The sequence below is a fragment of the Arachis hypogaea genome, chromosome 9 (genome assembly GCF_003086295.3).
Source record: "Arachis hypogaea cultivar Tifrunner chromosome 9, arahy.Tifrunner.gnm2.J5K5, whole genome shotgun sequence".
NCBI classification, from domain to species: Eukaryota; Viridiplantae; Streptophyta; class Magnoliopsida; order Fabales; family Fabaceae; genus Arachis; species Arachis hypogaea.
Genome location: NC_092044.1, coordinates 98,038,756 through 98,056,618, shown reverse-complemented (window position 1 = coordinate 98,056,618; position 17,863 = coordinate 98,038,756). Strand labels below are relative to the sequence as shown.

The 17,863-nt window shown below is 28.3% G+C and overlaps 1 protein-coding gene across 8 annotated transcripts; it reads right to left on the bottom strand.

Moving 5' to 3' along the window:
- Nucleotides 1-1,178: 1,178 nt before the first annotated feature.
- On the bottom strand, nucleotides 1,179-9,027 carry LOC112711296 (uncharacterized). Of its 8 annotated transcripts, XM_072203282.1 has the most exons (18): nucleotides 8,584-8,971; nucleotides 7,926-8,429; nucleotides 7,222-7,397; nucleotides 6,959-7,023; nucleotides 5,900-5,993; nucleotides 5,376-5,554; nucleotides 4,828-4,878; nucleotides 4,617-4,673; nucleotides 4,039-4,159; nucleotides 3,895-3,961; nucleotides 3,750-3,791; nucleotides 3,131-3,236; nucleotides 2,931-3,041; nucleotides 2,456-2,527; nucleotides 2,267-2,368; nucleotides 2,121-2,167; nucleotides 1,963-1,990; nucleotides 1,179-1,783 (listed from the first exon to the last, which is right to left on the bottom strand). In XM_072203282.1, the coding sequence occupies exons 3-18, from the start codon at nucleotides 7,325-7,327 to the stop codon at nucleotides 1,589-1,591; spliced, it is 1,443 nt and encodes a 480-aa protein (XP_072059383.1). In that variant the 5' UTR covers nucleotides 7,328-7,397; nucleotides 7,926-8,429; nucleotides 8,584-8,971; the 3' UTR covers nucleotides 1,179-1,588. The 8 variants fall into 8 exon arrangements, with proteins under 8 accessions (XP_072059383.1, XP_025619704.1, XP_025619701.1 ...); XM_025763919.3 differs by lacking the exon at nucleotides 7,926-8,429 and having other exon boundaries at nucleotides 7,134-7,397; nucleotides 8,584-9,027; XM_025763916.3 differs by lacking the exon at nucleotides 7,926-8,429 and having other exon boundaries at nucleotides 8,584-9,027.
- Between the last annotated feature and the right edge of the window lie 8,836 nt (nucleotides 9,028-17,863).

The following is a 17,863-nucleotide window of genomic DNA, read 5'->3' as shown; positions in this document are numbered from 1 at the left end:
GTGGCTGAATTGACAATTCAAATCATAGTAGGGAATAAAATTCCAATATGATCCCACTAAACATTACGCACTTGCCGCCGGCAAAGATGTTAACTATGCCTCGAGCCAAATTATTAGGCCCCAAGTAATTTGGTCCAAAGTATAGACAAAAATATTTCATAAATATAAAATAATCATATGTCATAAGTCATAACACAAGCCACATCAATGTATCACTATTTACTATTGACTAGTGTTATTGGCTGATCAATAAACAGAATAAATTATAAAATATAATTAGTATTTTACCCATAATAACATTACAAGAATATAATCTTTTTAAAATTACGTCAACTTCATCCTGATATTATAGATTATATTACAAAATATTTAATAAAATCAAACTATTTTTATAAAAAAATTGCAAAGAATAAAAGTCTTCATCGACTAAGAAGATCAGAGTTTTCATAAATAAAAAAAATAAATAATAAATTTTTTAGTTATTATTTTCATGTGAGAATTTATTTACAGAGATTTTGATCTTCTTAACCGACGAAGACTTTTGTTCTTTACGACTATTTTATAAATGTAATTTAATGCTATAAATTGTGTCATCAACGTAATTTTAAAAGATCTATATTCCCATAATAGTATTACGGATAAAGTATTAATTTTAATTGTAAAATTAGTAATAGACAATTAACAAATAAAATTTCAATGTTTAAAATAATACAATTATTTAAATAACTACTAATTTTTACTCAGTATACAACTACTGACCCTATTTGATATGGATGATAAAAAGAAATTACCATAAAAATTTTTAAAAATTAACGGAACAATTACTCTGTATTTATGTTTAATCTAAAGGATGTGTTCAATTTTTAGACTCAGCCTTTTGGTATCCATAAAATGTTAAACAAAACAGTTGGTTCATATAGTCGTACATAAATGTCTATTTTGAATATAGAAATTGTTGCAATTGCAAGTATAAATTTCAAGACCAAAAAAATGAAAGTTATGAATCTTGATTCCTATACTTCTAAAACATTTTCGGAGAGCTTTAGAAATATTCCCGACTATTTTTTTTTTACAATACTTCAAGAAAAAGTTTTTATAAGACATTAAATATACCTAAAAAGTTACAAGTATTTCCATGATAGGACAGCCATTAGCTTCGACACTTGAAAGGAAAAAAATTTGCTTAAAGAAGGCTCTTTCAAGTTCAAATTAAAAGATATAAAATGACACGACATAAACAGCAAGACTTAAATAATGTTACACCATTTCTTTTTCCTTTCACGAACACAACCCTAATCTCCACTTGTGTTGACAATAAGAATTGAAAAGAACAAAAGATTTGCTGTAAACCTTTAAATAAATTTTACTCATAGCAGCATATGCAGGATACAAAATTTATGCTACCAAAAGTAAGCAGGTTAATGCTCACTTTGATCTCCATAAGTACACGCATAGGTCATTTTAGTTCTCATCGATTTTAACAAGTCAAGTAAAATGATTCACGCATGTACATAGAAGAACCAAAGTAAGCATTAACCTGCAAAAAAATCATTGTGTAAACTAATTTGTGCATGCCTTCCAAGCTCGGCTAAATTTCTAAATTTCGTGTTGGTCTATAACTTGTGTGTGTAAGCCTTAACTCCATGTGTATGTCATTAGTTCCGATTTCATCGCTGGAATACTTTTCTTGGCATGATGGAAATGGAGCACAGCAGGAAGAAATGTCGATTCCGGCCACCTCCATAGCATTGCAGACCCATTCAGGAACATCACCTTTGGGGAACTGCAGTAGAAAGGTGTGAGAAGATTTAATAACAGTCAACAAATATTTTTTATAGTTTGAAAAAAATGTTGGTAAAAATATCTTTCAATTCAAAGATAAATATTTAAATTTCAAACATACAAACATTAATATGAATGCAGATGAAATTGAGAAGAATAATGAAATGAAGTATTAAATACCATTGTTTGTAAAAAGTCACATACAAACCTACAAAAAAATAAAAATAAAAGGGTTATTGGCATATAGGGAGGCTTTGAACTTCTCAAGGGGAAAAAGCTATAATTAATAATAGAAGAGAGATCCAATGATAGGAACATGTAATTAAATATAAGCATACTTTGGGAACCTTCCCTCAACTATTGATGTGTGTAAATTTCTGCTAAGCTGCAAATTTAAAAATACAAGGACTTTAGTTGAACATGTATATACATATACTGATCATTAATTTATAAGCAAAATTTTATATAATATAGAGTTTTCTACCCGCATCATGTAATATAAATTATGATATGATAGAAGCTGAGACCCCATGGCGTCTTTAGTGACAAGACAATGGATGTAGGCCCTGGTGTAGTTCTTGCAAACCTATGAGGAAAAAATAAAAAAATATAAAAATATGCCAATTTCGTCAAATAATTTATCAAATAAAGAAGTACCCTATCAGAAGCATACCATACAAGGGCAGGTAGGATCAATTGGTCGAGTATCATCAGCCATGGCTCTATGTTTTAGTTTTAGTACTCCCTACAAACATACCGCAAAGAATTAAATTTAAAATCATGCAGATACATCAACAAGTGGACTATGATGGCAGGAAAAAATTATAAGGTTATGTTCAGCTAGACGGAAAAGAGGGGCTACATTTTGTTATGCTAAATTTTAAAGGAAGAAAGGAAAAATTTCAGAGTAAAATTCACTAATTCTACGGATAAATTTACTTTATATTTGACTAGGGTAAATGTTTGCCCCCGTTTAGTGAATTGCATATTTGAGCTCTTGAGAATTTTTATTTCCTCTGTATACCAAACAACTTGTAATTTTAAGGAGATAATATTTTCCTCCTTTAATTTTTATTCCATAAAGTTTTGTTTCCAAAAATTTTAATTGTAACATAGCCTAAATTGTCCATAAAATGGAAAAAGATCACCTCAGGAATAAGGGCAGTCCCAAAGCGTGCTGTACGGGTGGGGTAGACACAATCATACATGTCTGCACCCAAAGCACTACAAACAACAATATCAAGTGGATAACCAACTCCCTGGAACAAGTACAAGCAAATGGTATGAAATTGATTTAATTTGAAATGTATATCAAAGTAATGGCTGCTATGATGGAAGTTATTCTGACCATAACGTATCGTGGTTTATCCTCTGGCAAAGCAGCAGTGCACTGAGCAACAACTCGCCAAAACGAATCTTTATCTTCGCCTCCTGCAAGACCACCAATAGCATAGCTGTGACAAAAGAAAATTATATTAAGCTCCTTAGCAGCATTACGAAACTATTGATTCCACATGTCCTCCTTTATTTCACAAGGTTACTTCTAACTGTAGTATGTCAATGAAAGAAGACCTTTATCTATTCATGCATATTTTTGGAATGCTATACTATTTTTCTTCACTCTTTTGATAAGTACTAGATACCAGATCAACAATCCTAGTTTTTCTTTTCTTTTGTTAAATTGAATCAGGAATAACACATTAAATTGTCTCGAGTTAGTTTAACTCGCAATTTATAGTTTAACTTTAAGAAATTACACAGTAATGATTCATGAATAATATGACCAAGTCCATTTTGTGTGGTGCCTAAACAAAAAGAAACTGGAGCTGACATTCAAACCAGCTAGTATTGTATACTGTCTAGTATATAGTTCTAAAAGACAGCACAAAATAAATAAATAACATTAGAAATGGCAATAAGCTTGAAACCACAAAATAGACTATATGACTAAATAAACTTACACTTACCCAGGCAAGTTGCGGTCTACCAAACCTTTGACACAGATGTCCCTGAGTACAACATATTGCAAATTATAAATTTATAGTTAGTTACTTGTTTCACAACATCCACATTGATAATAGGAAGAACATCATGGTTTGTGCTAAAATTTACCTCAACTCAGGATCTAAACCACCTTGTACAATACCAAACAAGTTCTGATCGTGAGGTCTCTTGTGCGCTGTTAACAGAAGGAATGTCCATTATATTTAGCATTGGACCAAAGACTTAAATGATACACTTCGATAACATAATTACCTGCTATGCATCTGTCTATCCATCTAAGTGTTCGATACATAGCTTCCTCAATTCTTGGACCAGTAATGGTGGTCTTTACGACATCATCCAAAGCCATAATAATATCTGCTCCAATTCTATTCTGTACAATTTATGACGAACATAAGAAAGAAAAATCAATTTTCTTAAAATATATTGTTACAGTTTGCTAGCCGTAAGCTCTAACCAAAAACTCCATAAGCAGGTACAAGAAACCAGAAATTATTGAAGGCATCAAGGGAACGTGCATAAGAACAACGAATCAATTTTCAGTGCTATACTTTGTAGTCAGTACTACAATCTGTTAAGCATTGTCACTTGCAATTTTCTATGAGGCTTAAATTATAAACATTAATCGAATATCTAATAAAAGAACATCTTTCTCAATTTGGAAATACTATATTGGGAATAACTATAACTTAGAACAAGAATTCAATGAACAACTTCTATCTGAAAGCAAATCATAATATGTGGAGTCCTAAAAGTTTTTCAAATTTTAAATAAACTATCAAGTATTGATTGAAAGAAACATATGGAGGAAAAACAATTAATCTACATACTTGTATCTGAATTGATTCTTCGGGTGTAAGAAGCATTGGCTTGCCATCCACCGGTGACTGAAGCAAGAAAATAATTCTAAAGTTACAAATAACAAAATTTCATTGTAGACAACAATTGCAACCTTTTCTTATTATAATTTTTTGTCTTGTCTTAAAATGGAAAAAAAGGTTAGATACAAACTTGCCTACGAAACTTGAAAATAATATATACCTGAAATGTCACTCCTTCTTCTGTGATATCAGCAAGATGCAACAATGAGACCTAAAACATTAGTGAGGTAGATTGGTAAGATTTTTAACAAAAAATATAAATGATTTTTTTCAACATTATCCCTGAATATAGTTATCAATTAGCAAAAAGATAATACAGGTTCACTTCACACAACAAATTTAGCTCCAATGTCATTTTTTTTGTCCTGCCTAAGGGCCTATCCACACAGCCTTAGGCTTCTTTCTGTTATAACCTTGATTACTTTCAATACTTCTCTTAGTATGATCAACATCATTCTTCACTTTGAAGTGACATTATATTATAACTTTTGATTCTGATACAGATAAACTTGTACAAAGGTTGAAAACAGAGACACAATAATAAGAAAAAACACAAGCCACAAACAATGCTGTGGCATGAAAAATTATCAGACAAAATTAGTATGCAACAGTATTACTTGATGGAACCCGATGATAATAATATAATTACTAGAATGCACGAAATTACAACAGTAAAAGGAAAAAGTATACATTAAGTCAAACAACAACCATTTGAAAGCCACCAGAGTCTGTAAGCATAGCCCGTGGCCAGTTCATAAAATTGTGAAGACCACCAGCTTCTTCGAGAAGCTCGGAAGTAGGTCGAAGGGCCAAGTGATATGTGTTTCCCAGAATTATTTGGCAACCAATTCTCTCAAGTTCGTTATTTGTCAAGCCTTTGATTGTCCCTGTTAATTTAACCCCTCCAATTAGGAATGCAAAAGTGCAAGATAACCACTTAGAAATCTGTCAAAAGCCTAGGAAAGAGAAAATCAACTCAATCAATGCAAATATCAACATTGAATGTTCTATGGACATGAGTAACCGATGTCCATACTTCCCCCCAAGAACAACAAACTCAATACGAATGCAATATTGTATTATAAAGAAATGAAACAATTTGGCAACAACTTTGAAGGTGAACTTTGTTATCTTATAGCATGAAATGGCTTGAGCATGAGAATGAAAAACACTAGGAAAAACAGAAAACTTCATTTGCTGCATATCAGAAAGGATAAATTGGAAACTCTAACCTTGAGTACCCACTGGCATAAATAGTGGTGTTTGACACACAAAGTGAGGGAGAGTCAATTGAGCTGCACGAGCACGGTTGAACCGGCCAAGAATCTGAGAAAGCAAACATAATAATAAAACTTCAGGAAAAAAAATAACCAAAGAATGGTTCAACAAGTGCACACAGTGCTTCTCAGCCATCATCTAGAGTTATCACTTATTCTCTTGTATGCATACCCATATCATTCTTTAAGCCCCAGTCATCCAAAGGTAAAACAACAACAATAGCAATAAATGAATGTTGTTGATTTTCACATAAATAAGACAACAAAACTTCAGCAATGTAAAGGCGTAAAAGAACTAAAATAGAACTAGAGTGAGACCCGCGCATTAGATTATTTATACTATATAGTATATTTTAGTCAATGTTATATTAAAAATATTTTAGAGAACATATTATAAATAGATTTTGAATTTATTTATTTTTAAAAAAGGCATAGGTTATTTATATTAGAATTATACAAAACTGCATTTTCATTTTTCGATTTGCATTAATGGCTACAATTTGTCTTTTCTTGTAGTTTTTTTTGTAAATAATTAAAAAATTAAATAAATGAGAATGAAAAACATATAAAAATGTTACATTAAATTTAAGGAATTTTTTACAATTAATATGAGAGATTAAGAAATAAAGAGTAGTAAGAGTCTTAATATGTATTAGTTGTAGAATTTGAATATTTGTTACTGAAATTTTTTATAATTATTATTATGACACTTTTAATGTATGTTTATTGCATTTAATTAGTACTTGATGTTTCAATTGAATAATAATAAATAAGAGTTTTTTGTTTTAATTTTTTTTTAAACATTTTACTAAATAGTGATTGGTTGATTTTCATTTTTGCCAAGTCATTAAAATTGCTGATGTTGCTGATGTGACATCATTAGCAAAGAAAAGATGACTTAAACTCATTGTGGAGAGAGTTGGTATCAGCTTTTATATAGATATAAATATAAATATAAATATAAATAGATAAATAGATAGGTTGATAGATAAATAGATAGATGGGGAATTGAACCTCGAAATGAAGCGCCATGGGCTTTGTTTGAGGAGCGGAGTAGGGCACGCAACTAATGGTATGTCCTAGCATGGAAGAAGAAGGGCCGTAAGCAATGGCATTATGAACAACACAAACAAAGAATTATTACATGAATAGAAAGTGTTTTAGATAGAATCAGATAGAGAGAACTTACAGAGAGGGAGAGAGAGGGGAGGAACAAGAACATGCGACGAATGAAGTGCCCTAGGCTATTGAAAGCGTTAAAGCTGTGGTGTGCGTACCTTCATGGCTGTGAAAGCAGGTTGGCCGGAACTTGTGATGTGGTAGAGTGTTGCTAATGTTTGGTCTCAATCTCAGAGGAACCGCAATGGCAATGCTATTTCTCATTACAGGATGGAAACGGACCAAACTATACCTTGCATTAAACAAGCTACGGCAACTTTAGACTAAGCCTAGCCTGTAACATGTTAAAAAATCTATCACTACACTAATAATAGAAACTAAAAAGGATTCAAGAGATAACTATCCCAATTGGTGTCCAACTTGCATACTAAATTATCACAAAAACAAGGGGATATATGAAACAAAAGAAGAACCAAATTTGAAAATAAATAAACTAGCTTACTACTTTATAAGAATATTGTCCAGAACAGGATAAGTAAGTAACACATGCAGTAGATGAAAATTAAACGATTAAACGTTAATCATTGTGAACAAAAATTGCAGAAATCAATACACATGCAACAACAAAAAATAGATGCGACTCAAAATGCTAACAAGAGCATGAATGAAACTGATACCTAAAACAGAGAACTCAATAAGAATCAGTATTTAAAAAATAAAATTAGCTTACTATAACTAACACGTTCAATTAACTGGGACTAAATAATCAAACATGGACCGTTATGGAAAATTAAAGAAGTCAATGCAGATTCAAGAAAGAAAATGAAAGAAGAGAAAAATTGTAAGGGGGCAGAAGAGAAACCTGTGACGTGAGGGAGAGGAGAACGGGGTGAGGGTGCTTTGAAGTGTGAAGAGGGGAGAACGAAAATTTTGAGGCGGGGGCGGCTAACAAAGCTTCGTAGAGTTGAGTTGAATTGACAATTGAACACCATTAAAGTGGGTTTAGGGTTTTAAGGTTGCATTTTAAAATTTAATTATTTCATTAATCAATCTGTCGGGGGAATAGAATTAAAGGACCGCACTATTTCTGTCTAAAGTAAGATAAAATAAATGGACCTAAACCTGCTCAACGCTCAGGGATTTGGGCACGTGTTAAAGACTTAAAGCAAAAAGAACCCACACCGGTAAGCCGGTAAATATTTTTTTATTTTCACCGTACTTTTTAATTCTGTACACCAGAAATTAACTTGTCACAAATTAAAATTTTATTTAAAAAGATTATTGTTGGTGCGGACATAAAATAGGCTCCGATACAGAGAATCAGCAAACGTAACACATCTGCAACTCAAAAACTGATTCACGAATCCTTTGAAAATGAGGTTCAGCAAGCAACACAGCACGATACCGTACAGGTATGGAATCACAAGCAAAAGGAAACCATTGTTAACGGTTTAGGGTTAACAACGATTGATGAAAATAACTGAAGGGAAAAAAAAAGAAAAGAAAAAGAAAGCGCTTACATCGAGAAGAGGTAGAAGTTCGTCGACGGATGAAGGAGGATCTAGAAGCTTGTTCCCAGCTTCACGAAGCTGCTCTTCGAGCTGCCTCTCAGCAGAAGCCATTGTTAACGGTCCTTCAAGCGGGGTTCTCTTCTTCGCAGATCTCACAAACGCTGTCTCACTCACTCCATCGAAACCCTAGAAACCACTCTTTCTCTCTCAATTCCAAATCGGAACCCTAAATGCGGAAATGAACACACACAGAGAAAGGTTAGGGTTTTTCGCTCAATGTTTTTTTTCCTCTCTTTTACTTTTCTTTCTTCCGTTCCGATACAGAGAAACGGAGAGAGAGAGAGGGGGAGGGGGGGGGAGAGATAGTAAAGTGTTTCTTTTTATTTTTTTTCTGGTTGTGTGAGAAAATTAGACCGGGAAATGATTTATATGCGAGTTAAAGAAAATGAGAATTGGAAAAAAGGAAATTAATTTTTTGTTTTATTGAAAGTTTTTGTGGATTTTAATTTGGGCGGTTCAAAGGAGAATTGAGGCTCGGATCTCGCGGGGTCTGTGAATCTATTTAATATTTAATATTTAATATAATATACTAAAATTGATTTTTTTTTAATTTATGATGGTGAAGTGTCATTTTTTCGTTAATCCATTTTTTTTCAAATGATTGTATTATTCATTCTTCTAAATTTATTTTAAAAAATATCTTTAATTAATATAATTATATTATAATTAATATTTAATGAATGATATATAATTATACTAATTTAAGAAACTGTCTATATTATAATTATATCAAATTAATATGATATGATATGATAATAATATGCTAATGGCATGAGTTATTCTAATCATAATAAAATTATTTTCAATGCATGGATTATTTGATTATTATGTACTTATAAGTTTTTCTAATAATAATAATAATAATAATAATAATAATAATAATAATAATCTACTTAATCTATTAAAATTAATTTTTTTAATTAATAAAAATGAGGTGTCATGATGAATTTTTTTTCCAAAATAAAAATATTATTCTTTAATATATTTACATTTATTATTTATCAATTTCTTTTATTTTTATTTCTCACATTTGTTAAAGGGTTTTTTAATTATTGTTATTTAATTTACTTATTTTAGATATTAATTATTAATAAGTCTTCACAATTATTTTTCAACTATTAGTATTATTGTTATATTAGTATATTTTTAAAAATATTAGAAGTGAGATGTCAATTTCTTATGAACTTTTTTCTTTCCAAAATAAAAGTGCTACTTTCAATATATTTATATTTACTATCTTCTCAATCTATTTTAAGAAAATATCTTTTTTATAATTATATAAAAATTAATATTTAATACATTATTATACTAATTATCAATCATTAAATATTTTTAATCATTCTAATTATTATATTAATTTATATAATTTTAATTCTCTATCATTATGCAAGTTGATATACACATTGATACAAGTTGATACTAATTATTATATTAATTGTATAATAATAATTGTCGATCATTAATATTTTTAATTATTATTTGTTAATTATTATTTTTACTCAAGCATAATTAGTAGCAAATTGATACATACATTAACGATGACAAATTGATATTGATATTAATTAATTAATTAATTGATAATAATAATAATAATAATAGAAAATGTCTAAACAACACATGCACACGATATATTTTAAAAAAGTAAAATATATTTTTAAAAAGATTAAGATATCAATAATTAAAAATAAAAAATAGACATAATTCTATAATTCTAATTGCCATAAGTATGATACTAACGTTGATAGTGGTAAGTATCAATAATTAATTTCTATAGTTATTTTTGTACTACTAATTGCCGTAAATATGATGCTAATGTTAATAATGGTAAGTTGATATTGATATCAATAATTAATTTCTAGAGTTATTTTTGTACTACTAACCTAGGTTATATATAGTATTTTATTTTGCGATTTGTGAGTCTAAATCTAACAGACAAAGCATTCTTTTTTCTAATTTGTTATTCTTCTTTGATTGAACAATTGTTTCCAATGAGCTTTGTAAGTCAAGTTCAAGTCTCATTTCCTCCACGCTTTCTACGTTTGTCCGAAAATATTCGAAGTGGAACATCTAATAAGATTGAATTTTCTCAATTTAGGTTCAATTTTGGAAAATTCGTTCAAATTTGAAGATGCAATTTCAAATATTGATACTATATTTAAATTTTTTTCTCTTAAACTTTTGTATTAAAATAATTTTATAATATACTGTGATTTTTTCAGAAACTACTGGCCTTCTGATGCATCAATGCAATGTCATTGAGGAAAATAAAGGTCAATTTAGTTTGACAATTTTAACAAGAAGATGGTCTGAATTTGTACGGATTCTAAATGTTCGATCTTATAATGTCATTTCGGTTTGTTGTCGTTAATAGAATGACTCTAATCTATACGTGTCTAAGGACTAGAATAGCTTAAATATTATTTAAATAATTTAGTTCTAATATTAGTATTTGATTAAATTAGTTTTAGAGAAATTTAAATTGTTGCCTCAATTTATATATTATGACTATTCTTTTTGGATATGTTATTTTTTAATTTTTTTAATATGAAATTTCTTTCTTTTTTTTTCGATTTTTAAGTTATTTTTTTCTTGGATATATGTATCACCTTTTTTATTTTTTGTATTTCAGATTAGTAATGCAATTATTAAGAGAAATGTAATTCATCAATATACTAAAGTGATTAAAAATTTAATTATATTGTGTGGACACAAGATTGATTAATTAAGATTAAAGTGTGGAAAAAGAAAAAGAGTCACAATACGTGATTTTGCTTTTCTTGCCAATGTATAAAAATATGCAAAAGAAAAGAAAAATTAAAACATCACCATTTAAAATAAAAATAGTTAATCATCATGCGTATGAAAGGGGATTGAGAAATATGCATAGATAGAAAAAATAAAAAATTATTGTACGATTATAGAATAAAAAATAATCATATATATAAGAAAATAATCATAACAAAAAAATTAATATATATGACTTAAATATTTTTATGTACAATTAATATATATGTATACATAAATAAGGAAATATTTAGAATTATTTAACAAAATTAATATCAACATATACATAAATAAAGAAAATTACTATAAAAAAATTACTATAATTTATGAAGATTACACATACGATACAATGACATTAATAATAAAGAATAAAAAAATTATCGACTGATTATAGGTTCAAAAAAAATTATGATAAAAAAATAACTAATATATGTGATTTAAATATATCTACATACAATTAATATATATGTATAAACTAAATAAAAAATATTTAGAATTATTTAATAAAATAAATATATTCTGAGAATAAAAGATATTATTAACTAAACAATTAATATATACATATAAATAAATAAGAAAATTATTATTATTTATAAAGATTATTATACCTATGATAGTATTAATGGAATAACAAAATCATTGAATAATTGTAGGTTCAAAATAAAATATTCATAATCAGAAAATCAAAAAATAATTAGCATATGTGACTTAATATATATGTATACTTAAATAAAAAAATTAAAATTATTTAAACAAAATAAATAAATATATCCTACCAATAAAAAAAAACTATTGATTAAACGATTAATATATATCGATAGCATAAATAAAAAAGAAATAGTACGTTTTTATTTTGGGAATAAAACGTAAATAATTACAATATAATAATTTATTTAATTATTAATATTTATAATTATTATTTTAATCATAAATTTAGAAAAAAAAAAGATTAACAAAAACGATTAATGATTATATTAGAGTTGTTACACTTAACACCAGATTAAAAAAAACGAACGTATAACATATTATTTTTTATTAATCAAATTATTACAATTCAAATTAATTTTAATAAAATAATTTAAAATTATAATTTCAACTTATCACGTGCATGGTACAAGTCATTGAACAATTTATTATCACGTGCATGACACGAGTTATTAAATAATTTCTCATATATTTTTTTCTCCAAAATAAATAAACTATTTTTACCTATAATTATTATTCTTTATCAATTCTTTTATTTAAACACTATTATTATTTATTAATTCTTTTTATTTTTATTTTTCACATTTATTAAAAATTCCTTTTCAATATTTTAAGTATTAATTATTGTTATTTAATTAACTTATTTTTGGTATTTAATTATTAAAATTTTAGATATTAATTATACTCTAATTGTGATATTAAGACTTTGAACATGAGATCAATTTAATTTTGGACAATACCGGAAATAAATAAATATATATATATATATATATATATATGATATTTTAAGTATTAATTATTGTTATTTATTAACTAATTTTAGGTATTTAATTATTAAAATATTATATATTAATTATATCCTGTTTACAATGTTAAGACTTTAGAGATAATTCCAATTTAATTTTGGATAATGTTGGGAGCAAATATTTATATGATATTAAGTTAGGAGAGTAGATTTTAATTTTACATAAAATAATATAATAGATATAATGTATAGATAAATTTACTTAACAAATATAATTATTCATAATGTGATATTTTACTATGATAATACATTTTTTGTATCTGTTCTCTTTCTTTTAACTCATTATTTTTCTGTGACATATTTGATAGGTAAGCTTAAGCTTAAGCAACTGTATTCAGCTGAGTTAGTTACAATATAACTAGTGGGCTTTGTTGCTGTTAGGCCTATGGTTCAATTGGTTAGTTAGTTGTAATAGTTAGTTAAGCCTTAAGCCACTAGCTGCTGTTTAGAACTAGTTGATGCTGGAACCTTCTAGTAATTCACACTCAAGCTACAACTATAAGTAGCAACTCTTACTACTACAGTAACAGTTTTCACAAAATACACAATTACACATTTACGTTCTTCACTCTCTTCTCTCTAATCTCCTTCTTCTTCTTTAATTCTTCAACCTTCAACCAAGGTTCTTGATACCTCTTAATATTCATAGTTATTATATTTTAAATTTAAAATTTTTTTATCTAATATTACATGTAAAAATGACAAGCAAAAAAAACATGAAAATATTTTAAACATAATTATCGCTAATCTTTTTTTTTTAGTTTTTAAATATATTATTTATTTTATTTATTTAAAGTAATAACTAAATTTATTATAACTGTAATACAATTATCTTTAAACTATTAGTATTATTAGTATATTTTTTAAAATATTGACATATTATTAATATATATTAAATAGCATGGCAGTTACATTCTTAACTCTTAAGTAATTATTATTTTTATAAATTTTAATAAATTCCATTCACGTAAACTTTCATATAAAATATGAAATCTTCATCTTCGTTTGTGGATTTTTCTTATTAATAATGTGATAATTAATTTTAGAAAAACCAATAAAAAAAATGTATTTAGTTGTACAATATCATTTTAATTTATACTGATATGTTTGTATTGTCTTATAATTTTATTATCTAATCGAAAAAGTGAGTGCATCTAAAGAGTGTAGAGAAGCAAATATAAGCCATACTCTATGCACGGGTGATGGTGAACAAGATTAAAATTTAGTTTAATTTCACTACAGGTTTCTTAAATTTTATAACTTAAATTTTTAATTTAGTTATTCAAAGAAAAAACTTTCCACGAGCATTTACCTTTTCTTTATTATTTTTTTGTTTTTTGATAAAAGATAACTCTTGTCTTTTTAAGCGTTAGAAAGTGATTGCCTATTATTATTATTTAGTGGAATCTATTATTTTAATAGCTAAGGTGGTTATATATTTTTGACGCTTAATTATTACTTAAATAGTATTGTTACTATTAACATTATATTTTTTTATACTATTTGTAACATTCGTTAATTTTTTTTTTAATATAAAAAATATCATTTAATTTTAACAATATCTTTTAAATATTACTAGAATTATATAATTATCGAAACTATTATAATAATAGTCACCATATATACTATGCCCTTTATTATTTACGGTATGCAATATTTTTTTTAGGTCTCAATGACAACGATTTTGAAACACTTCCTTCTACGATGGCAGTTTAAATCTATTTTATTCATGGATTATAAATTTGTAGCATGGACCATAAATGAGTTTGATAAATTATTTTTTTATTTTAATTTTTAAAAATATTTTAACAAAAAATATTATTTTAAGTCAAAAAATTTAAATAAATAGTGTTTCATTAATTGATAGGTTGAATCAGAGAAGATATTTGCTGACTTTTTTTAATGTAAAAAAAAGGTTACTCGTTTAGTCCGTAAAATGATCTATTTAGATTATTATTTAAACGAGTTTTATTTTAGAGACAAAGTCCGCTCGTTTAAATAGACAAACAAATTGGTTCGATAGACTTGGCCCATTTTATAATAATACAAACAAGAATTAGAAGACATTTGATTATGGTCAAAACAAAAAAAGTGTTATATATTGATATCAAAGTATAAAAAAAATTAATTATATAAAATATTTTTAGATAATATTTTGCATTAACAATATCAAACCCTGCGACCTCTAAATAAATATGAAACGACTATACTATTTAAGCTATTGGCTATTATTTCTAAATTTATTTAAAAAAAAGATAAAAATAAAATCAAATATGCCAACACTTGATTATGGTTATATGTGTCCAAACTTATCAAAAACAATACAAAACAATACATTTTATTTTTTATTAAAATATAGTTATACATAAAAAATAGGATAAAATATATTTTTTGTTTTTAAAATGTCAAAAATTTTAAAAATATCTCTAAATTTTAATTTCTTTTAATTTTATCCTAACGTTTTCAATTTGCATCAATTTTATTCCTATCTCCAAACTTTTTTGGTCAAAATATAGTCAACAATATTTTTTCCAATTTTACCCTTTAAAAAATTATTCACCATCGTCATCATTTCTAAAAAGAAAAGTATTGGGTATCAATAATGAATCAGCCAACTTTTTACAACTCAATTAATAATTAATAATTTTAAATTATTTTAATAAATTTGAATTTCAAAAAATAACATTAATGAAAAATTTGAATAATAAAAACTGTGTTGAGTAACCGCCTCCAATATAACTGTGATTAGCGTCAATCCCACTCTTCTGCTTCCGCACTCGCCATCGTTCACCACCCACCGCCCATAGCCCACAACCCACCGCTATGTCTGCCTCTCAGATTGTTGGCTCCGCTATCTCGCTGCAAGGTGAGTTCTGCTTCTCCCATTGCCGCCATTCGTTCTGTTCTACTTCTACCCTAGCCACCGCCGCGTCTGCCTCTTCGGTTCACCGCCTCTGTTTTCTCGCTGCTAAGGTACTATACAATGCTTCTGCTCCCTTGTTTTTTCCTTTTTTTCTGGTCAATAAATGCACCATTAGAAAGTGAATAGAGCAGACAACAAAGTTCAATTTTTTTACAGGAGAATAGGCATAAATCAATCTACTGAATTCTGGATAGTAAGAAAAAGAGAAGGGTAAATTTTGTATAATGCTTTTCTCTTGATTTATTCTACTGTATGCTGTTGTAATGTATACAGCTGATGAGTTTGGAAAACTCTAATTTAAATTGATGATGATCAAACATTATTAACAGCAAAATTATTAATTTATTTTTTATTAAAGTATGTTAATTATAATAATTTTTGCTATACAGTTTCCTTTATGGGCTGAATAGAGAAGAACAAAATTAAACAAAGCCCATTGGAATAATTTTCTTTCAGCCTAGATGTTAAATTATTGAGATCATGGTGGTTGAAACAATGTTATTGTCAATTGAGCCAGCAATTGTGATAACAAGCCCAATTAAAGGTTTTGGATGAGACCAGAAATGCTTGGTCCGAAATTAAAAGGAAATGGGGCACAAAATTGTTTTATTCACTTAACAAAAGAAACCCATTCCTTTGATTATGTGCTGCATGCTTCAACGGATATAATCTTTATTCCTTGATGGAATCCAAATTTTATCAAATGGAATTATTGCAGACCTTGGAACAATCAGAGAGAAATTGATTTGATGGGAATCATTATGATTAATGCTGTACGCTACTCAAAGCAAGGGAAGTAAAAGCAACCCTTCAATATGTTACATTTTATTTAATTGCTTTTACTTTAACTTCTCATTCTCTCTCATCTCTTTCTTTCTTCTTCCTTCGGTCATGTCACAGCAACCATGGAAGCTACATTAAGCTACCAAAAGGAAAAAGAAGAAGCTGCATGCATCAAGACCATCAAGTTAATGATGGCAAGAAAAAGAAAACCAAAAGTATGTTGTGGCTGAGATAATCACCAAATGTGGTAAGATTTGGTGAGGTAATCTCGGATCCTTCATACTCAAAAAGAAAGAAGAAGATTCGGTCAGCAAGGAAGAGATTCTTGGAGGCATGGCTTGTCTCTGATTCTACTCAACCACCACAAGAAGTAGCTAGAGTGGCGAAGTGATGGAAGAGGCAGAGATTGGAGCAGATGAAGCCATCATCATCATGAAGCATCAAGGGCCAGAAATCCATCTTGGAGAGGAAGCCAAGGATGGAGCACTCGGATTGATAAAGAGTGATGACCAAGGAAGGACTAGAGGTATTTGCATGTTGGTTTTTGTATTAGTTACCTCTTCTCTCTCCGTGGCCAAACCGGTTTGTTTTGAAGGAAAGGAAGCTAAGCTCGGGTGTGTGTTTCAACTATGAAGGCTTCACTTCTCTATAAAAGGGGTGAACAATCATGGTTTGATTCAAGGAGAAAATTTGAGAGTGCAAGGCACAGAGTTCTCAGAGCTACCTGACCTAACAGTTTTCTCTTCTCCTTCAATATATTCTGTTTAGTATTTTTCTGTTTGATTTTGTCATGTCTTGAGTCTCATGGAAAAAGGCAAACAAGTGAGGTTTGTATGAAAAAGTCATAGAGCGAAAAAAGGCAGAGAGTGCAAAATTAAAAAGAAAAAGCCATAGATGTCTTAGAGTTCCTTTGTTCATCTATGTTGTGTTTCATGATTCTGTGGGAATCCCCTTGTAAGTTGGGTTAGCACTTTACAATTTGTAATCTGGAAGATTATAGTGAAATTCTATCATGTTTGTGATGGAGACTGGATGTAGGCTACACTGCACTTAGCAGCTGAACCAGGATATATCTGGGTGTAATCTTCTCTCTTTCCTACTTCACTTCTGTTTCTACTGTTCAGATGAAAAATCAAAAATGTCTCGTGCCAAGTGACGAGACAAAATGAAAATGTCTCGTGGCTAGGGACGAGCTAAAAACAGAAAAGTCTTCTCTAAGTCCAGCAAGT

What these genes read in the sequence shown, in the direction of transcription:
- LOC112711296 (XM_025763916.3), bottom strand. Translation starts at nt 7,327, where the DNA reads ATGAGAAATAGCATTGCCATTGCGGTTCCTCTGAGATTGAGACCAAAC. An exon ending in AAGAATCAATTCAGATACAA is followed by an intron (nt 4,160 to 4,616) that starts GTATGTAGATTA and finishes TAAATTGTACAG; the next exon opens with AATAGAATTGGAGCAGATAT. An exon ending in ATCCTACCTGCCCTTGTATG is followed by an intron (nt 2,369 to 2,455) that starts GTATGCTTCTGA and finishes TTTTCCTCATAG; the next exon opens with GTTTGCAAGAACTACACCAG.